Here is a 22,216-nt window from a genome sequence, read left to right as displayed (position 1 = left end):
ACATTCTTCTGCTTATTCGCAAGACAGTATTTCCCTCCCAGCATCCTCACTCTGTGATTTGTTATTTTTACTCCATCTCTGAGTCTCTCTCTGTCTTGTACTGACTGCAACCTTCCAGTCATGAAATACTTTTGCCCTTCCAGACAACTGTAACCTGCTCATGCGTGCAGCCCCTCATGTCCTTCCCTCACCCAAGGCAAAGACCCCTCACCTGAGGCAAGCCGAGAGTCCTGTGTCCCCCACCCCCTGACGGATCGGGGTGCTGTGCTGCTCCAGGGAGACGCCGGTTTGGGGTTAGTCAGGCCAGGAGGTGGGCGGGGCAGCGGTGTAGTGTTCCTGGAGGAAATGTGGTTTTTCCACATCTTGTTGGAGAGATGAGTGGGATTGTGTCCTATGGGATCTGGGGACCACGTAGATTTGTAATCGGGGAACTTTGCTGTAAAGAGAAAATTCAGTAAGTGGTAAGGTTAGACAGGCTACCTTTGTCCCCACAAAATACAAATTTTTGTCTCCACATAGATATGTATACATTTATATTATAAAAAAGCAATAGGAAGCACATATTTTAAGAACAGCAGTACAGGGGCCAGGGGTATAGCTCAGTGGCTTAAGCACTTGCCTCATAAGCCTGAGGTCATGAATTCGATTCCTGGTACCAAAAAAAACCCCCAAAAAACAAACAAAAAAAAAAAAAAAAAAAAAAGAACTGCAGTACAAACTAACATTTTTCTTCAAGCTTAAAATTTTCAGTGATTATTACTCTGAAATGACAAAATTATCATATGACTTGAACACTTAATAAGATAACTAATTCTCTACTACTTTCTTAGCTAGAGCCAGGGATTTAGCTCAGTGGCGCAGCACCTACCTGGCAAGTGCAAGGTCCTGAGTTTGATTCTCAGTATCAAAAAAAAGAAAACCCCTTTCTTAGCTAAATACAACTTGAAGGGAAGACAAACTCAAGGAAGATATGTTCCTAAAGCTATAATAGGCTTACAGATGGAGTGATAATGTATTGGCAGAACTAAAATTTTCTAAAAAAAAACCTAAAATTTTCTGTAAATACTGATTATGTGGGAATACTTTAGAAAATTATACTTTTCTTGTGCCTTGATCCAGCATAATAGATACCAATATTCAAATAAATTTTAAAAATCAACAAGTATTCACTAAGAGCTCACTATGCTTAAGGTACTAAATCAGCACCATGAGTAATGTTATTCTCACGTCTCCAGTTCATATAAAAGACTGAATGTTAGAACGACAGGCCTGGTAATGCCAGCAACACCACATACATTCAGTACACTGAGGAGAGCGTGTGACAGCAGAGGCTTGGCAAAGACAAGGCCCAAGGATTTACATAAACAGATGGGTTTGGGAAAACTGGAAAATGGAACCAAGGTTCAACATAAACTCTCCCTGTACTAGATAAATCCTCTTCTAGTTTTGCTTGAGCAAGTCAAGGAGGCCGTAAGATAGGCTTGGGCTGAGTATGCAGCTATTACGAGTTTCTGTAGTAGACTCAGCATGGAGTGTTTAAATTAGGGTGACATCAAAGAGAAAGGAAGAGGAAGAGTAGATACGAGACATTCAACTGCATAATGCAACACTCCAGAGAACACTGCCTGGAGCCAGGGAGCAAGGGAGAGAGGGAAGGGAAAAACTACTGAAATCTTGTGACTGATGCATGGGAATATCCTAAAGAAATGAAAAGGCCAGGTGTGGTGGTACACAACTGTAGTCTTAGCTATTTCGGGGGCTAAGGCAGGAGGAGTGCAAATTCCAGGTTAACCTGGGCAACCTGGTGACATCCTATCTCAAAGAGAAAGACAGACTGAGAGATTGCAAGAGAGAGAGAGAGAGAAGGTGGGTACAGATGTAGCTCAGTGATAAAGTGCTTGCCTACCCTACACAAGGCCCTGGGTTTCATCCCCAAGCAACACACACACACACACACACACACACACACACACACACACACACGAAAGAAGAAGAAAGGAAAGATAATCTGGAGGATGGGGAAGTATCAGTTTTATTGTTAGACAAGTGTGAGATGATTCTTGAGCCATCTCTCAGGTCAATGTCCAGTTTCAGGAAAAAGATAAATAGTGTAACTAAGATCTGAGCATTTCTATGAGTAAAAGGCTGGGATGAGAGCCAAGCATAGTGCTGTGTGCCTGCACACCCAGCCACTCAGGAGGCTGAGGAAGGAGGATCACTTGAGCCCAAGGGTTTGGAGCAACACAATGAGATCCTGTCTCAAAAATTATTAAAGAAATAAACCAGAGCTGGGTGTGGTGGCCCATGGCTAAAATCCTAGCACTTGAAGGCTGAAGAAGGAGGATTACTGCAAGTTTGAGGCCAGTCTGGGCTATATAGTGAGTTCAAAACCAGCCTGAGTTATATAGCAAGACCCTGTCTCAAAAGAAAAAAAAAAGATAAAGATAAGAAGAAATAAGCCAGGCATGGAGGCACAGGCCTGTCTGTAATCCAACATTTGGGAAGCTAAGGCAAGAGACTGGTGAGAGTTTGAGGCCAACCTAGGCTAGTGAGTTCCAGGCAAGCTTGGGCTATACAGCAAGATCCTAGTTCAAGAAAAAGGGAGGGCTCAATGGAGATATATAGTTTAGTGGAAAGGCCCTAGGTTTAATCTCTAGGACTGCTCCCCAAGAAATAGACAGGCAGTGCATAGCAGCACATCTCAGGAGGGTGAGGCAGAGTTCGAGGCCAGCCTGAATAAAATTGCCAGATCCTCTCTCAAAAACAAAAATGAAAACAAAAACAAAACAAAAAAGGAAACTTGGAATACTGAGGTTGATCCTTAATAATCTAGGCTTAGACGTGAAGGTAAATGTAACAGCGCTTTTTTTTTTTTTTTTCCCAGTGCTGGAATTGAACCCAGGCCCTCACACATCCTAGGCTAGCACTCTCCTACTCAACTACAGCCCCAGCTGTTGTGGCTTTTTGAATCTGTTTCTCCATCTACAAAATGGGGTAACAGTAGGTTGTATAGCATCAAAAAGAAAGTGAAGATCAGAAAGGAACTCAGCTGAAGGTTTGTTTAGCACACCGCCTGACCCGCATGAACACTAATAATAGGACAGAGGTGGAAAGAAATAAGAAACGTAAAAACCACAAGCCTGTAGTGACTTACTAGGAAGACATTTCCTTTATTTGCTTTTATTTGGAGAAGGCACAGAAATCTTAGTAACTTTAACAGCTTAATATCCAACTTTTGCAAAACCAAAGTGCCAATTTCTAATGAGTTTTCTACTATCTACAAGGCACTGTGCTGAGTGACTTCAAAACCTTACCTTTATTATATCAGTTAAGTTTTCCATTCCTTATCCTCTCTTAAAACAAACGAAAAAAACTCAACCAAACAAAAAGCTAACAGCTCAACAAAAACTTGTTTCCTTTGTTTTTTTGAGACAGGGTCTTACTACATAGCCCAAGCTGGCCTTGAACTTGTGGTAATCTTCCCGAGTGCTGAGATTACAGGTATGCACCATTGCAGCAGGCCAACAAATTAACTGGTACAATTAACAGAGATCTTCTTTTTGGACTTTGGCAACATGCCCTTACTTGTGTATAAGCAGAAGGATTTTTAGGGAAAAGCAAACTATCAATGGCTCCTAGAGGAACGATAACCTGGGCTTAACTGGTTGCTCCCATGGCCACTGCTTCTTTTTTTTGGTACCAGGAATTGAACTCAGAACCTTGTGCTTGCCAAGCAAGGCATTGTGCCGCTGAGTTATACATGGCCACTGATTTCTTGAGCAGCTGCTAAAAGCAGTGTGTCAACAGGTCATAACCCGTGCCCCTGAGCACACCCAGCTCCTGAGATCCTATCCAACGATCTTCTCGTCTTATCTCCGTAAGGCCAGAAATTCCTTGCGCAGATGGTAAACAGAAAACACACCTCTCCCTACACCAACTATGCAATTCAATGCCTATGAATGTATTCTTTAGGAAATTAATGCAAGTTTCCTATAGGAAAGGTTCATACCTGAAGTGCTATGAACGTTGGTAAAGGAGTTATCAGAGGCACTGTAGGGCCAGGCACCAGGTGAAGGCAGCGAGGTGTTGAGGGAAGAATTAGACCCTTGAGATGATAAAGAAGAAAAAGAAAATATTGAAGATACATGCCAGTATAACCAGTGAAACCCTCAGAATATGTTAAAGTTCAATAGAAGGGGAATAAAATGTATCTTAAAACCAAAGATGTGAAAAGCAATACATTTTTTGGTTAAACTATTAGGTACCTGCAAGTACAACTGAAGCCACAGGTTGACAACTACAAAAATGCTGGATGTTGCACACCCATCAGGGACACTGTACTTGTTTACCTGTGGTGTTATCCCGCAGCAGTTGGTGGTCAGTATCTACAATGGGAGATGTGGCTGTACCCCCCAGCACACTTCCTGGGGTGACATAGGGGTCAGATTCAGGGTCAATGTTTTGGATACCTTTCCATGGCACTCCTGGTTGGAATTCTGAGACAAGAACAACAAATGTTAGGGGTAGAAGCTTGTTCACAAAAAGAATTTTTTTAGCAAAAGAAATGGGTTGGTCAAAGACTACATACTGAATCTGTCTCAGGTTTTCATCATGAAATTTTGGTTTATGTGCTGCCGAAGCAAGCACTCATCATGAAATTAAAAAAAGAATTTTAACATATATTCTTGCCAGTAGCACCTTTATGTTACCATAACATGCGTCTGTCTCAACGTGGTAGTGAACCTGAGGGCAAGGCTGTCCCCTCTACTGGCGGGCCGGAAGTTCCTGTTAGCTGCTTTGTCTCTACCCAGGAAAGTTCCCAGGGAAATCCAGGCCCGAAGGCAAGGAGAAAGTAGGAGTATATAATCTGAAGCTCCTGAGAAGTGTCCAGGCACTGAGGCCAAGAACTGAGAGAAAATCTGGGCTGGAGACCAGTGATTTCTCCTATTTCCCTCACTAGATATTGGCTAAAAATGCAAAGGAAAATGGAATTCAAGCAACCACTGTTACATAGACACCATTTGGGAGTAATCACCAGAAATAATATAGCTTATCAGGTCAAACCCTAGACCAGTGGTGGCAAACCTATGGCACGTGTGGCACACCAGGCTGTTTGTTTTCCTGAAAGCTCTAAAAGGTTCACTATCGCTGCCTAGACTATACATGAAGGCTTATAAATAATTCTGTTGGTCAACTGAGATAATATTTAAAGTTATAGGACAGAAATAATAGTTTTATTTTCCTAGTCATGTTGAGGACAGTATATATTATATATGAATAATATGTATTATTCACCCTACTGTAATAAAATGCAACCATACATATTCATTATACACTTACAAATAAGCACACACAGAAGACTAGAAGGACATAGACACATTTATATAATTACTGATCTTTATTTTTGCTTTAAAAGTTTTCTAATTTTTCTACAATCCAAACAGATTACCCTGTGAGACAGAGACCCAGAGAGACAGAGAGAATACTAACAATCTTATTTCATTCACTGCCTGAAACCTGTCACTGAAACCTGACAGTAAATACCTGCCCAGTAAATAAACCAATCAACTCAACAGACACTTGGAAAGAGCCTCCTATCATGGGAAGGGTGCCGGGTCTTAGCTATAAGGTCCTTCAGCCCCAGGCTCCCCAACTAAAGAGATTTTCTATCTTCCCACAGTACCTAACTTCCTTACATACAGTAATTAAAAATAAAAGGAAAGCAAGTGCTGAAGCGAACTGTTCAGAACCTGAGATCAACAATTAAAAAACAAATGCTATCTTAGCAAAATCATTTCCTGAACAATACCTGGAGGCCAACTGGCATTGCTGGATTTACTTCCGATTTTATTTGTTGGTGGAGATTTGGCAGGTAACCAGCTATCACCAGCAGGACCCGTATGACCGCCCAGTGTGTCACCAGGGATGATATCAAACTGGTTGTACGGTGACCCTCCTCGGGTCTTACCAGGGGCCACTATAGCGCCTGAGAAAAGAGAGATCATTAATTCATTCAGAGAGCTCTGGCAAACAGAACTTGTCTATCTTTTCTCCAGAGGAACTCACATACCATATGAAACCTACAGAGTAGAAAGAACATGGGGCTAAGTGGTTGCATGGGAGACTCTGCCTATAATTAATAAGCAGCATGACCACAACAATTCATCTCCCTTCTCTGAGCCTCTCAGTTTCTTTCTTTTGTTTTTTTTTTGTACCGGGAATTGAACTCAGGACCTTGCGTTTGCCAGGCAGGCGCTTATGCCGCTGAGCTATATCCCCGACCCTCAGTTTCTCACTTAGGCCCAAAAGACTGTTCTCATTCTCAAATGTCCCTTTCAGTCTCAAAACCCCATGATTTATAAAATCAATGAAATGTCTGCAACTACTAATCATACCATTATCCCCATGGTTTCTATGCTAATCACTCAAGAATGGGAAACGTGAAGAACACTGCACAAATTGCAGCACAGTGGAACGTTTGAAAAGGCATTTCCACCGAAGGTAACTGCCCCCACTTCTTAAGCGCTGGTTGGGCCTACGTTAGCTGGAAGAGCAGTGTGCAGAGGCCGCAGCAGAGAAAGGCATCTGCAATTGCTTTAAATTCCAAGGCAATGAGATAGAATTCCCACCCAGAGTCTCTGCCAACACAAGGCCAGCAATGAACTCTGCAATTCTAAGACTCATGGCCTCACACACCGAGAACAGCAAATCCTTTGTCGCCACATTCCCGAGGGCATTCCAGTGGCTTTGCCGGTGCCCCCTTTTCACGCACTTTACACGCTACAGAGCAGGAAAAAGGCGAATAGCTTAACACCCTCTTAACCAACAAGGAAAACAGTGCTTTACTTGAAATAAAATTTTAGGTGTCTGTCAGATATCATTCTACTTACTTTCCAAACAAATCTTATGAACTGTATTGTGATAGTAGTCTTAGGATGCTTCTTATGAACAGATAAAATTATTTCTAGAATAATGTACTAAAATACTTGTGTAAATATTGAATAAGATAATCTGGTCTGGCCTAACAGGAGTTATTAAAAAACCATCTCCACGATCAGCTAAGAGAATTATTTGGACAGAAATTTGGCTCTGAAGTACATTACAGTGAAATAATGGAAAATAAAAAGCTCAGTAACCTTGAGAATCTCTAAGGAAATGGGAAAAATACTACCTACAAACTCTAAACAGGCAAGTTCACCTTCAAGAGATAGCCTCTCACGTGCCATTGTGTACTTAGTATCACACACCTTTCCTATCTTTGGAGACAACAGACACGGTGAATCATTAGCCTAAGAAAGCAGTGAAAGTGTCCGGAAGTATGAACACTGGCTACAGTGCTATTCGGTCCAAAAATAGATTTTATAATTCCAGTAAATCATTGTTGGTTTTGTGCCATGAAATCAAATGATCATGTTCAGGGATGGCAAGCAGAGAGCTCCGCGTGGCTCCTTCCCCATCTCCTGGGAGGCTCTCGCAGAGTCTGATAATAGAGGAAACCTGAAAGGTTGCAGGCTGAGTGACTCGCCTCGGCGGGCTGAGCACGCCTGGGTGGTGCCGCAGGGACAGGCATTCATACTTGGTACTCACGGGCAGAGGGCAGTCCAAGGGAATTACTGCCACATGAAACAAATACTGAAATGAAGGCTGAAGGCGGGTTTGGAGACCTTTAATCTGTTTTGCAGGGAAATGGAGAAACCCTTACAGGTAATTATGGCGAGGAGGGGTAGACCCACATTCACAGACAAAACCACAGCCTCAAATGCTGCCCTGCAAGACACTGTAACTCACAAGGAACAAGAAAGCCTTGTGAAAAAAGTTTGAACTCCATGAATTTTGACCTATTAGTCATCGTTTGGAGTTTAGAGGGCAGAACATTTTCCAAAGCTGGTGAATTTAACATAGCTCCAATACTTAGCAAGATATATACATTATTATTTTTATTTATTTTTGGTCTTTTTGAGACAGGTTCTCACTATGCAGTTTAGGCTAGACTTGAGCTCACTTTGTAGTCCAGGCTGGCCTCGAACTTGCAATGATTCTCCTGCCTCAGCCTCCCGAGTGCTGGGATTACAGGCGTGTGCCACCACACCCAGCCCATTATTTGTTTTGATCTGTTTTTTAGAAAAACAAAAACAAACAGAACTAGATGTGGGGTTGGGGAGACAAGCTGATTGCCTTCTCATGTATTTTATTAAGGCTTTCCCTTAATGGGTGTCCAGCTTCATAGCTACTACCCTAATTCCACAGCAGGTGGGAAATTTTGCTCCCTGGAAGAAGAACTAGCACTTTAAATTCCTTGTAATTTGAAATACACACTAGGCTAACCTTCCTTTGATGGATAAGCATAAAACCTGGGGGCTCATTAAAAAAAGACCTGTGCTTCAACGCTTCATCAAGGCCTGCCGAGCGCAGCCTGCTCTTACCATTTTTGTGCATGCTGGCGTCCTGCGTGGCCACAGAGGGCAGCCCTTCCATCATGGAGGTCCACTGCTTGAAGCGAGACTCAGTCCCCGCCTCCTTCCCACCAACCATGCCGTAGTCCATGCTGCCAGAACTGAAGCCTGAAACAGAGAATCACACATCTCTCCTCTCAGTAAGCAAGCGTGCTCAGGAGCCCATGAATGCCTTGTTTGTCACTCACAGATTAAGTCACAAAGTCTCTCCACACAGGAAGAAATTCTTTGATTTAAAACTCTAACTATAGTTCCCACTTGCTAAAAAAAAAATTGCTCCCTCCTTATTAGGGCATGATGACATATGCCACTGTTGTCTACTAAGTTGATCTCAGTGCCCATGTGCACCCACTTTTTCACTGAGCAAACGTGTGAGAAAGTCTCCTGGGGCCAGCCTTCCCCCAACTGGGGTGAAGACCACACACGAAGGCAGTGCGCAGAACAACCAACAGGGAACCCAGGGAGGGGGGGCTTTGTAGAGGGCCTAGGAAACCAAGTGCGAAGATCTGACATGTGACAGTCAAGTGTGTTCAGCACAATGGGACTCCAAGAAACCTGATTACAAAGTGTGGTGGAGAGTGGCAGGGAAGGGGGACAAATGAACAGTCATGTTATGCACGGTCTTAAAATTTTTCTGGCCAAGGAGCTGGGACCTTTCTCCCCATAGGATGGAATGAAATTTGTGCGTGTCATTGCACAATGACAGGGGCATAGTACAGGCATCCTGGGGAGGTGAGCAGGGCCACCACATCAAGGTTGTGAAGGCCTTCAGGGTTGAACGCTATACAGATCCAACCTGGCCAGACTCCTGGGGTGTCATTTTGCCTTCCTACCACTGGGATGCCTAAGAGGTCTTCTTCAAGCTCCACTTATCCAAATCCCACTGATGCTTACCTCATGGTTTTCTCCCCTGTGCTTATCTTAGTAGTCTGGGGTACTGTAATAAGCACATGATAAATCAAGGAGAAATGTTGCCCCTTGTTTAAAATGCTGCTATTTTTAAGCAGGTTGTGGTGGTATACACCTGTAATCCCAGCACTCAAGAGGCTAAGGCAGGAGAATTGTTGTGACTTCAAGTCCAGCCTGAACTACATAGTGAGACCTTATCTCAAGAAACAAGACTCCCCCCAACCCATCTGTCCTATGTGGTAAAAATGAAAGATGGGCAGACAGGGAGGCTGAAAGGAATGAGGGCTTTTTCTGACGTACGCCTTCAAAGACTAAGCAGGTTGCTCCCTGGACCAAGTATATTTCTGGATCTGAGAAAACTAGCCCAATATGCTTAGGTTATAGGCCATCTGAAAGCTTTTGAAAAGAACTCAGGATTCTGGCAGAGGTTAAAATGAATGCTGGTGGGATGATAAGGAAGTGTTCCTCATACATTAGTTTTCTTATAAGTCACCCTAACGTATCCTTAAAACTCATAGTGAATTAGTTAGTTTTAACTGCTCAAATTTTCTTGTGACACATGAACTAAGAATTACAAATCTTAGAAAGGGAAAAGGTGAGGAGCCGTAGTTGAAGTCTTGCTAAGTGGGCAAATGTCTCACTGGAAACCCGGGGACCAAGTGCCTTACAACAGGGAGGCACCACAGTCAGATCACAGGGTTCGGTAGGGAAGAGAAGGGCATGGGGAGGAAAGAGGGAACAGGAGATAGATGTCTTGGAAAGGTCAATATGTAAACCCAAAATGATGAGGGTAAGAACCAGTGCAGTGATGTACACTGGGGGCTGGGGATGCAGCTCAGTGGTACAAAGCTTGCTTAGCACACACATGACCCCGGCTTCCATCTTTAGCACTGGGTGGGACACACACACACATACACACAGTGACTTTCCCTCTTTTTGTTTTTTAGAAAGGAGAATAGCATATGACAGAGCAGGGATTGGAGAGATGGATCCACAATCCAAGAAAAGCCAAAGCCTGCCAGCACATACTGGAAGCTAGAAAGAGGGAAGGGAAGATTCTAGCTAGGAAGAAAACACACAATCCACTACTCCTCTTCATATATATATATTTCTGCTCACAATCCAAAGCACTTGCATATCAAAGCAGCGAGAGACAGAGACAGCACATGCGAGTGCCAGTTGTGATCACATGGCATTTGTCATCACACACTAGCAGTGAGGGACACACCTCATTTATCAACTTAAAACTTACTAGAGATGTTTGCTAATTCTTTCTTGTGTCCCTCACACTAGCATGAAAGTTTTCAAAGTTAATTTATTTTTCTTTATATTGCAGGTTAATTTATTTTCCTTTATATTTTGTAGCATATTACACTATTATAATCATTTTTTATGAGTATTTTTGGGTTATGGAATGAATCATTTTAGTTTCCATTATTTCTTATGGAGAAATTTGATACGTAAGTGCTTTGGATTACATGATTTGGGGATGAATTATGCTTGCAGACCAAGGTTTTACTACAATGGCAAGCAGAAACACCGAAATGACACCCAAGAGTTGGAGGCAGATTTATTTACATCGGGGTCATTCCCAAAATATCAGGCCCTGATGTCTGGTGGTCTAGGGCTTATAAGGGATAAGCAAGCAAGAAGTACAGAGACAGAATGGCTTGCCAATTGTGGATGGGTTCTTACACTATGCATCACAGTGACCAGCCATTTCTAACAAACAAAAGTAACAGAACTCACACAGTGACTTTCTTTGATGTCATACAGTAACCACATAACACTAGGATATGGAATGTGCCTGACGATTGTGATGGAAGAAACAGACACAGTGACTTAAGTGCTACCTTAAACGGAGAGTAGTGGTGACCTCTGGCATTTATCAACTCTCATAACTCAAACCCAGAAAAATAGTGACTCCACTGTACTCACCACTTTATCAAAACCAAACTTCTTCAGCTCTACCAACTGGCTTCCCTGTAACTGTCCAGCTCACGAATACAGAGCGCTTCAATTCAAATCAAACCAGCCAGTTCATCCAGCTCAGTGAGTATTTATAGGCAGCCTAATCTGGGCCAGGCTCTGTGTGAGGAGCTGAGGTACAAGCAGAGATAAGGCAGGCCCCTTACCTTCCCTGGGACTCATTTCACCAGAACATGCCTTTTACCTCTCTTACTGTTCTTCCAAGAACAACCCTTTGCCTACTTATCTGTCCTTGCCAGACTCCCTTTTCCTGCCTTCTCCTGCACACTTTAATTCCTCCTCTATTCATCCCTATCATTCTGGCTCCAATCTTATATTCTGAGGACAACTTCTCAAATTAACTTTCTCTTAAATTATGACTTTATTTCCCTATCTAGAGTTCAACTACTTTTTGCTGTTGTAGATCAAAAAAAAAACCAAAAAAACAAAAAAACAAAACAAAAAAAAAAACAAAACTATTGTTCTAGTAGTGTAGCTCAGTGGCAGAATCTGATGTGCTCATAATCAAGAAAATTGAAATATTTACTTGTTATTCTGTCTTTGACAATGTTTTTGGAGAAAATTTAATCTCTATATATACTTAAATATATTCTCAGCAAATTGTTTCCCCTGCTACTAGGAATTGAACCCAAGTCTTCACACTGAGCTATATCCCCAGCACTTTATTTTCTGAGAAAGGGTCTTGCTGTGCTTGAACTTTTGATCCTTCTGCCTCACCCTCCTGAGTAGCTTGGATTACTGCACCTAGCTATGAGTATCTGTAGATGCAGATTTAGCTTGTTTAAAATAGGTAGCCTTATCAAATTTATTTTCGGCTCCAAATATTTTTCAACTCAAACAAACATGATAGCACAAATTAAGGAAAATTATAACTAAATTACAAAATGTATCTTTCAAGGGAGATTATACAGCATTGGGTCAGGATTAAAATAAAAAAAGTGTTAGCTGGTTGTGGAGGCGCACACATTTAATAAAAGTACTCAGGAAGCTGAGGCAGGAGGACTGCTATGAATGTTAGGACAGCTCGGGCTACATAGTGAGTTCAGAGACAGCCTGAACTGCATATTGTGACTGTGTCTCAAAAAATGAAGAGAAAGAGAAAGAGAAAGAGAGGAAGAAAAAGAGAAAAGAGAACGAGAAAGAGAAGGAAAAGGAAAAGGAAAAGGAAAGGGAAAAGGAAAAGAAGAGAAGAGAAGAGAAGAGAAAAAAGAAAAGAGAAAAGAGAAAAGAAAAGAGAAAAGAAGTAAGTCTTGGGCTGGGAGTGAGCTCTTGGTGGGAGAGTGGCTGCCTAGCACGTGAGACCCTAGCTTTTCCTGATTCATCGTGTGTTTAGGCACCAGCATCATTAAGCTACTTGCTCTAGTTATGGAAGGGGATTTTCCTCCCACCTGGTGACATGCCCTTGGGCTAAGTGTGGAAAAGTTGAGAAGAGTGTTTTTAAAAATGTGTAAAAGCCACCTCTGACTCTCAGATGCTTTTTCACTGATCAACCTTGAGAACGCCTGCTCTCTCTCTGTGTGTGTGTGTGTGTGTGTGTGTGTGTGTGTGGCAGGGGGGGTGGTTGTATGTGTGGTTCAGGGATGAACCCAGGACTTCACTACCACAGAGCTACACCCCCAGCCCTACTGCACTTTGACAATGGAGCAAGCTGCTCTGCTTATCACACAGTGTGCCTATCAGAACTCACAGGCACTGAAATACCCAGGTTCCTCCATCAGGCTTCATCCTTAACAGAAAATCTGATTAAGAAGGTTAAAGCTGAAGCTGGATATAGTGGCACACACCTATGCTCCCAGCCCTGGGGGAAGCTAAGGCAGGAGGATTGAAAGTTCATGTTCTACCTGGGCCACTTAGCAAAACCTTGTCTCAAAAATAAGAAAGGGTTGGGAATGTAGCTTGTGATAGCAGACCCTTGGATTCAATCCCCAGCTCGGGACAGGCATGGGGGGAGGTGGAAAAGTTGGAATCCTGTGGTCACCACACTTCTATGAATCATGATGGGAGACTCTCCCAGCCTTGGTACTCACTCTGGCAGGCCACAGGGGACAACAGCAGAAAGAGGTGCCATGCACGAAGAGCCTGCCCTTCTCTATCAGATGGAAGAAAGGTTACTTTTGTTTCTTTGTTTTTGGTGCTTGCAGATTTTAGTTAAGTGTTCTAGCACTGAGTTACACTCCTGACCTCAAAAAGGCTATTCTGAATTTAAGTCAGTTTGCAGGTCAATCTTTTTCTGTTTGGCACTGGGGTTGAACCCAGGGTCTTCACACTGAGCTACATCCCCACCCCTTTTTAAAAACTGAGACAGGGTCTCAACTAAGTTGCCAGGCTGGGTTCAACTTTACAATCCTCCTGTCTCAGCCTCACAAAGTGCTGGGATTACAGGTGTGCACCACAATGCCTAGCTCACAGCCAATCATTTTTAAGAGGTTGGTTAGTGGAAGGAAGCTGAGGATCTGGGCACTCCCTTCACCCGGAGGCCTTTGCTTATCCCTAAATGTGGGCCTTACAAAAGCAGAAGTACAGGATCAGAGCACAGAGCAGCCACTTATCCAGCCACTGTTGCCCGGAAGTGTGACTTTCAGGCCTCCTCAACTCTTGTTTTGAGTTTGCATAAAATGATAACTTCTTTACCGAAATAAATCCTAAATGTCAGTTTGTGAAGGAACTGCTGTGATACGTGGTCCTTCTTAGTTTTAAATTTTATTTTGAAGTCATTATTGCTTCACTGATGGGAATCTTCTCATAGCATGTTCCCAAATTGTAAGATTTCCCTGCCAAAAACATTCTTAATGAATGTCAAAGGCACAGACTTGAGCTAACTCTATTTAAATCATATGACATTCTAGTATCAGATGAATTTTTATCAATCTGCCTTAAATAATTTAGCTTCTCATTCTTTAAGCAGATAATTTTATTAGTCTAGTGAAACACTTCAACTTGTACATATTTTAATAGATTATAACCTCAGCCACATGTAGCATTCACAGCATGTACTAACATTTAACTGGCTCTAAAGGCCAGGTGTAATGATGTACACCTGTAATTCTAGTACTTGGGAGGCAGAGGCAGGATTCCCTTAAGTTCGAGGCCAGAGCTCAAAACCCAGGTGAACTACATATCTATCTATCTATCTATCTATCTATCTATCTATCTATCTATCTATTTATCTATCTATCCATCCATCCATCCATCCATCCATCCATCCATCCATCCACCATGACCTTTTTTTTCTCAAAAGCAAAAAACAAAACCACCAACCAACCAAATAAGCAAAAACAAACAAACAAAATCCAAAACAAACAAAAAACCCAAAACCCAGTTAAGTGGTTAGTAGTGTAGCTTAGAGGCCTTAGTCTCTCCCCAAAAACCTAGTGGAAGGGATCAATTTAGCCTTTATACACATAGCAGCAAGCTGCTCTGGAATTGGTATCTGCTATTTACTAACTGTATGGTGAAAGCCTGAGAAAACCACTGAAACTTAAGAGCCTCAGATAACTCAATTTCCTGTGTAAAACAGGGATTATCTACCTTGTATGGCTACTGTTAAAATGCAGGGTAATGTGGATCTAATTCCTACCACAGGCTAATGCAGGCAGATTTTTAAGACGGTATTTTTCATTATGAACAACGTACCAGAACCATATCCAGGGATTGGCCCTTTGGCCTGGAGGTCTGGGAGCCCCACATTCAGTGCGTTGGGTACCATGTTGTCCAGATGTGGCTTGGGCCCAACAGGATGGGACGGTGAATGCTTCATGCTAGTCTGTCGCTGCTGCTGCTGCTGCTGCTGTTGCTGCTGCTGCTGAAGAGCACTCACCATTCGAGCCAACTGCCAGGTCAAGGAGCAGCCCAGGAGAAAAGGACAAACAATCAGCCAACCGCCTGAACTGCACTGGAGATGGCTGCATAGGACCACTTTTTGTTATCAGAAGGGAAGCCAAGATGTGGGGTCTCCCACTGAGCTACATCCACACATGAAGAGCACTGGGGGAGCCTTTCCCTTCCACATACCTGCTGCTCTTGCTGCTGGCGCACTGCTTGTGAAAGCTTTCTCTGGTTTTGGAGCAACTGCTGCTGCTGCTGCTGCTGCTGCAGGAGAAGCTGACATGCCTACAAAGCAAGAAAGAAGAGAAGGGACCAACGCTTCCTAAGATGGGCAGTCTAGGAACACTGAAAGCATTTGTACGCTGCAGTGCAAGTCACTGAGTCAAAAGCAACAACAAAGGAAATACTGCTGACTTTCTGGTCAACTGGTTATGTTTACCTCTAGCTGAGCTGATACTTCAACTCTTACACACATTCAACAGTTTGCACAAAAGTCTGAAGTAATGTCCTTCAAACATAAGTGACTAAGATATGTAAAAGAAATTAAAGCTAAAGGCAAAAAAAAAAAAAGCAAATAACATTTGGGGAACTACAGGAGCAAAATCACGACTTACCAACTGAAACTGGGGAATCTGTGGAAGCTGGCTCAGCATGGCAATTTGTTGAGGAGATAACTGGGGCCCCACATTGAAAAGACCTGGATTCAGGCCACTGTTGGGAAACTGCTTGAGCATTGAGGCAGAAACCTAGCCAAAAAAGGGGAGGGAAATTCTCAGAATTCCAAAATAAAACTTTTTCTGTGAAAAATAATTTTAAGCAAGAATTACCATTTTTTTCCTTGAAAAAATTTGTTTTGGGACAGTTTCACTAAACTGGCCTTCAACTCACAATGATCTTCCTGTCTCAGCCTCCTAAATGCTGGATAACAGGCATGCGCCACCATGCCCAGCCCATTTGAAAAATATGTGAATAAAAACCATCGAAGTGTTAACAGTGATTATCTCTGAGCAGTAACATAAGAACTTTTCAATTTTCTTCCTAGATTTTTCCGATTTTCTAAATAAAAATAAATTTTATAATAGGAAGTCATCTTCAAGAAAAAAAGATCTGATGACAATAGTGCTTTTGCCTGATTGAAAAATTATTGCTGGAAATGTGCCATAAAACAAAACATACCAAACTGCACAAAATGAACATACAAATGCTTGCAAGAAAGTATCTGTTATACAAATAAGAACATACATATTAACTTCTAAGAAAGACACTAGAGTTTCAACTGATAACTTCTGATATCAAATACAGTCACAGAGAGCCGATGGAAAGAGCCTGGAGGTCAGACAGCCCAGCTGGTTCCTTCTCGCTGGGTTTCAGGAACAAACTAGGCTAGGCTGCTGGAAGCTCTGGTAACAGACAGGGGATTCCCTCCCACCTTTGGAACATTCAGTTAAGTTGTCTCAAGTGAGCTGAAATGAGCTCTTCTGTACTTTTACCCTTGGAACCCACTGGTCATTTGGGCCATGAACAATAAACATAATTCCTCCTCCCACGAGGGGAAGCAGCACACAGTCAAGCTGGCCATGGCATGGTGGTACATGCCTGTAGTCTCAGATACTTAGGAGACTGAGGTGGGAAGATCACCACTTGAGCCCAGGAGTCAAGGCCATGACCATGTCTCAAAAAAACCAAACCAAACCACATCAAACCAAACAAAACCCCAAATGAATGTATTGCTAGAGGTAGCCTGATTGGTCATGTGTCCCAGCTCCGCTATTCCTAAGCTGTGGGCCTCAGAACATTTATGACTTATTCAACTTTGTGAGCCTCATATGCTTTATATCCCAAACAGGAGTAATAGTAACAAATTCCATGGACTGTCTGAAGATTTTGAGTTGATCTATGTCAAGTGCTTAGAAATGTACTTGGTAAATGTTCCTATTATACTGTATGATGGTTCTTCAAACATCTAGAGACACAAGAATTACAGTTCCTTTGCCTCTCAGCTTCGGCTAAACATGACCAGTTTTTTCATCTGTAGCTCACTCTGTTTCTCAATGAGGAGCTGGAGCAGAAAGCCGTTTTCTAGGGAAGAGTTTCACACCAAGCAGACTTGATCACGTCTAATCATCCTCTTCAAACACAGCACCTGTTAATGTAGCCTCCGATCTCAGTTTCTCGGATGATCACATCCTAACTTCTAATTCAAACACTAAGCACAATGTCTATTAAAATCTACAATGTTTTGCTCTTCCCAAGTAATATTTAATATTTAACCCATGCAGCTGTGTTTTAATTTTTATGAATTTATTACTTGATTCAGGTTTAGGACCTTCTATTTTTATGTGCATGGCACACAGTAGATGCTCTATAAAAAGCCATTAAACAAATGAACTTCTAGTATATTTTAACCTAAGAGTCCCTCCACCAAGTTCTTTTCTCTAGTGTCATTTCACTTTTTCCAAGTGTGTATTGCCCCACTGGGTCATCCATGGGAGTGTGAAACTTGACAGAACACAGGATAATCTGGTCATATGTTGCTAAAAACTCCCTTCCACCCTGAACTGTATCAGTCTTTACACAGTCAACCATACAACTATTTAGCATTTATCACACAACTGTTTAGCATTTAACTTATATTTCCCATTTCATCCAAAACAAAAAGCATGTCTGGTGGCCTACTAAATTATAGGTATAACTGTATCATTCTCATAATCCAGTATTTTTGACCAATCAGTGAAGGAAATGAGTTAAGGTAAAATCTGGTAGCAAACTATGGTTATTGGTAACTGACAGAGGTGGTCACAAACCATCTTTTTGAAAATCTACTTTAGATTCATGCCTACAGTTGACACCAAGCTCATCAGCTGTTCAGTCATTTTACTTCTTTTGGAAACTGTAAAAATGTCCCCATTCTCCTGGTTTCTTGGCAGAGGAGAGGTACTTCTTTTTCTTTTCTGATTTGAAGTTACACCTACAGGTACCATCCACCCTTAGTAGAACACTTCAGGCCCTTAGCTCTTCTCAGCAGGCAGCAAGCCTGGAGGGAGGACTGTCCCATGCCATCAGGTGGGTTAAGTTTAGAATTTAGCATTAGGAAGCTCACATACTCTAACATCTACTTCACTGGTCACTCTGGCCCCAACACTGCTTCCTCTTTTGCCTTAAATTTTGCCAGAATTTCTGCAGAAAGAGGGGTTGTCATTACTGAACACCTCTTGAAGACCACCCCCCCAACATTCCATAAAGGTCCCAGACAAGGCTCTATGATCCTTTACATAAATTCCTTCTTTGCTGTACAACTAAATTTGTAGCCCTTCTAGGTTGAACTTTTTGTGCAATGCTGGGTATTGAACCCAGAGCCCTGCACATACTTAGGTAAGTGTTCCACTGCTGAGCGACAAACCAGCCCTGAATATCCTTCCTCTCAAGAGAGAAAACAAGCTCTTTGGTCTTGGCTGCACAGTTGAGATGACAAAGGGAACATCATTGTTTGGAAAGCATAAGACATACATGAGCCACCGCTGTGGCTCTAAGGCCTAGTACTTTTTAGAAGTTGACCTGTGACAAATGTGGCTGCCCTGCCAAGAGCCAGAGAAAGGATAACTGGAGTACAAAGGCTAAAAGGTGAAAGATCATCAGAACTGGGTGAATGAGGCACCTAAAAATTGTGTATTGTAGATTCAGGCATGGATTCCGTGGAGGAACAACACTTAAACCCATGACAACAGCTGTTGTAACATCCAGTTCATCCTGAGAATTTCAGTGATTACTCAAAGTAAATGCTTTGAGATATGTATATATATAAAGAGAGAGAGAGTAGGAGAGAGAGAATAGGGGAAAAAAGCCATAAAACATGACTACTACTTTACAATTATCTGTGGGCATTATACAATTAATTTAAGCAAGGATTCCTTTCCCAGTCATCAAACTTCACCAAACCAAACTCTAAATGTTATTTTAATCTGCCTTTTTTTTTTTTTTTTTGCAAGCTTTGGGCTATTTTGTGTTCTAACCTCCAATGTAACTCTTTTTTTTTTTTGGTTTTCTCCGGTACCGGGAACCGAACTCACGACCTTGCACTTGCCAGGCAGGCGCTTTTGCCGCTGAGCTAAATCCCCAGCCCCCTCCAATGTAACTCTTAAATGTTTATCCTTGCATGCCAGAAGTGTGACAGAATAAAATCCTATTTCCCTCGGTGCTGGGAATTCATAAACCCAAGGCCTTCACTGAGCTATACCTCAGCCCTTTTTATTTTGCCTCAGTAAATTGTTTAGACTGGGTTTGAACTTGTGATCTTCCTGCCTCAGCCTCCCACAGTGCATGGATCACAAGTATGCGCTACCACATCTGGCTGAATTTCTCTCTCTCTCGTAGGGAGAGAGCAACCTGAGATGATCAAAGCCAGGGCCTCCAACATGCTTTGCTGCTGATTCTACTACTGACCTACGTCCCCAGCCCTGAGAATGTAAGAATATACCATTAAAATGAGTTCTATTAGTTTCTCTTTACCTTTTATAATGTGGCTATTAAATTTTAAAAATCACATTATATGGCTTGTGTTATACTTCAATTGGGCAGGGCTACTCTGGCTCATCAGCATTGTATCCAAATTCCTCTCCAAAGTTTTCTTCTGTGATTCATGAGAGCTCTTCTCTGCTTGTTTTACCTTCAACCTGTTGGCATCCAAAATATATAGCCATTGTCTGAGCTTTCATTTCCCTTCTTTTGTTCCGTTTTACTAGCTCTACTGAACAAACAGGTAAGTCTTTGGACCAACTCACTTCTCTCACTTCTCTCCAGTTTGGGAACTGGATGTCATTCCTTGAGAAGAGCTCATTACTCTGTACCCCTTCCCACCAATCCTACCATTTAAAGAAACAGCCACTGAAGGATTATACACAAAAGACACACAAGTATATGTCCTAGGAGACAAACAGAAGAATATTCATAGCAATATTGCTCATAATAGTAAATATCTAGAAACAATCCAGATGCCCAAGAATAACAGAAAAGGTAAATATATTACATTCCCATAATGTGGTTCTATAAAAACCACGAGTACTCAAAGGAACATCTCAGAAAAGAAAAAATAAAGGGGGGGCAGGGACTACATACTGTATGATTTCTGTAAGTACAAAAAAGCAAAATGAAACAATTGTTAAAGACAGACATCTACAGAAGGACTAAAAAAAGCTCAGGAGTGCTAACACATGGCATTATCTCATATGTTCCACAAAACAACAATCTCAGAAACCATGGAAGTTACACTTATAACACTTCCTACCCAGCCTTGCTCAACTTCTGCTTCTGCAGATTCTCCCTTCTCCCTTCCTGCTTCCTCCACAAAATCACAAAAAGACTGCTGGGAAGCACCGCTACACTCCTGGCAAAGGGCTGTTCACACCTAGATTGCAGTGAGTGAAGTGCAGGTTTGCACACTCGCAGTACAGGGAGTTAATTATTCTGGCTTAAAAAGGCTTCTGTCTCCACCTGGACTGGAGAAAGTAAAGATCTTGTAATCAATATGGCACTGAACAAGCACTACAGGTGCAAAATGGTAGGAACTTGTAGTGGTTGATTATGTTCACTTGAGAAGTTTAGAAGCATAACTAAACGTGGCTCAGCAATTGGCTCAGCAATTCTACACCCTAGGGTGGATCATCACCTAGATAATATAAAAGGGAGATGAAGAAGGACAGAGGTACTTCCATTCCTTTTGGAGGAGCTCCAGTCTTCACCTTCAGCTTGGACTTAGTGTCCTGGCTTCTAGGGCAGACTCTTCGGCTTCCACCTGGGATCCTGCAGCCTTCCATTGCAGACTCATCGGCTTCCTTGTACAGACTTGCACGGAACTCTGCAGTGAACTCCAGACCCTGGACTGATTCTTTCCGTCTTCATTGTGCAGACACGCTCTGCACGCTTCCCCATACAACTCTCTGGCTGACCGCCATAAGCCAGTCTTGTAATTTCTTTTAATTTGTACATCCTGTGTTATGTCTGTTTCTCCGGTAAAACCCTGACTGACACAGAATTTAAGGCAGGACAAAACAGCCTGGTACAGTATTTAACTTTCTGAATATGTCAGCCACTGAAGGAAAAAGGAACAGTTGGAACAACAAGCTCCCCTACCCCCAGGGAACCCAGGGCTTGCACAACCAGGGGAGCCTCAGCCACTGAGCCACACCCCCAACCCCCTAAATCTTAAAGATGAGTTGCAGTTTCTGTTGTCTATGCTTACGTTAAAATAGTGACTTCTCCTATAAAGTGATTACACTGAATGTAAATTTTGATGTTTATTAAACATTTTTAAAATGGTCATTGGGCTGAGGATTTAGCTCAGGGGCACAGCACTTGCCTGGCAAGCGCAAGGTTGTGAGTTCGATTCCTGGTACCAGAGAAAAACAAACAAACAACAACAACAACAAAAAAAGTTCATGTATATTGCCTCAGAAATGGCATTCTCTGGGCATTAGTTTAGAAAAAGAATTCAAAGAAAAACATCTGAAAGAAAAAATTGTTTTTGTTTTTAAAATATAGAAATTTCAAGGAAAAAAAATGGAATATTTCATTAGTTTATATCCTGCTTCCATTATACATTAAGTAAGTGTTAACCATGTCTGGCTAAATAAACCATTTTTGAGGGTACTGGGGATAGAACCCGGCGCTAAGCTACATCCCCAGCCCTTTTTAAATATATCTTATCTTGAGACAGGATTTCACCTGGGCTAAGCTGCCCAGGCTGGACTTGAACTTGTGGTCCAATTATCTCAAGTCCCTCTGACTGCTAGGATTACAGGCATGCAATGCCACACCCAGAATACACTTTTCTTTAAGTAGAGCCAATACTTTGGTTACATCTGCAGCATCCAATCTTTAGTCAAAGCTAACTGTGCTTTTCTTTTTTTTTTTTTTTTCTTTTTGAGACAGGGTCTCACTGTGATGCAGTTCAGGCTGGCCTTGAGCTCATTTTGTAGCCCACACTGGTCTCGGACTCGCAACAATCCTCCTGCCTCAGCCTCCCAAGTGCTGGGATTACAGGCGGG

At 42.2% G+C, this 22,216-nt stretch overlaps 1 protein-coding gene across 4 annotated transcripts in view; it reads right to left on the bottom strand.

Annotated features, from left to right (window-relative positions):
• Nucleotides 1-22,216, bottom strand: part of Tnrc6b (trinucleotide repeat containing 6B) — a 240,254-nt gene that overhangs the window by 16,829 nt on the left and 201,209 nt on the right. For all 4 annotated transcript variants that reach the window (XM_005379308.2, XM_013511418.1, XM_013511420.1 and 1 more), the window contains 8 exons: nucleotides 15,791-15,922; nucleotides 15,363-15,461; nucleotides 14,985-15,180; nucleotides 8,424-8,561; nucleotides 5,810-5,986; nucleotides 4,350-4,496; nucleotides 4,010-4,105; nucleotides 212-436 (listed from right to left, as the gene is read on the bottom strand). In XM_005379308.2, the coding sequence (XP_005379365.1) occupies nucleotides 212-436; nucleotides 4,010-4,105; nucleotides 4,350-4,496; nucleotides 5,810-5,986; nucleotides 8,424-8,561; nucleotides 14,985-15,180; nucleotides 15,363-15,461; nucleotides 15,791-15,922 (1,210 nt within the window). The remainder of the gene's footprint in view (nucleotides 1-211; nucleotides 437-4,009; nucleotides 4,106-4,349; nucleotides 4,497-5,809; nucleotides 5,987-8,423; nucleotides 8,562-14,984; nucleotides 15,181-15,362; nucleotides 15,462-15,790; nucleotides 15,923-22,216) is intronic.

The sequence above is a fragment of the Chinchilla lanigera genome, unplaced genomic scaffold (genome assembly GCF_000276665.1).
Source record: "Chinchilla lanigera isolate Chin_1 unplaced genomic scaffold, ChiLan1.0 scaffold00012, whole genome shotgun sequence".
NCBI classification, from domain to species: domain Eukaryota; kingdom Metazoa; phylum Chordata; class Mammalia; order Rodentia; family Chinchillidae; genus Chinchilla; species Chinchilla lanigera.
The sequence above is the reverse complement of the archived record's forward strand: the minus strand, read 5'-3'. Positions and strand labels throughout refer to the sequence as shown.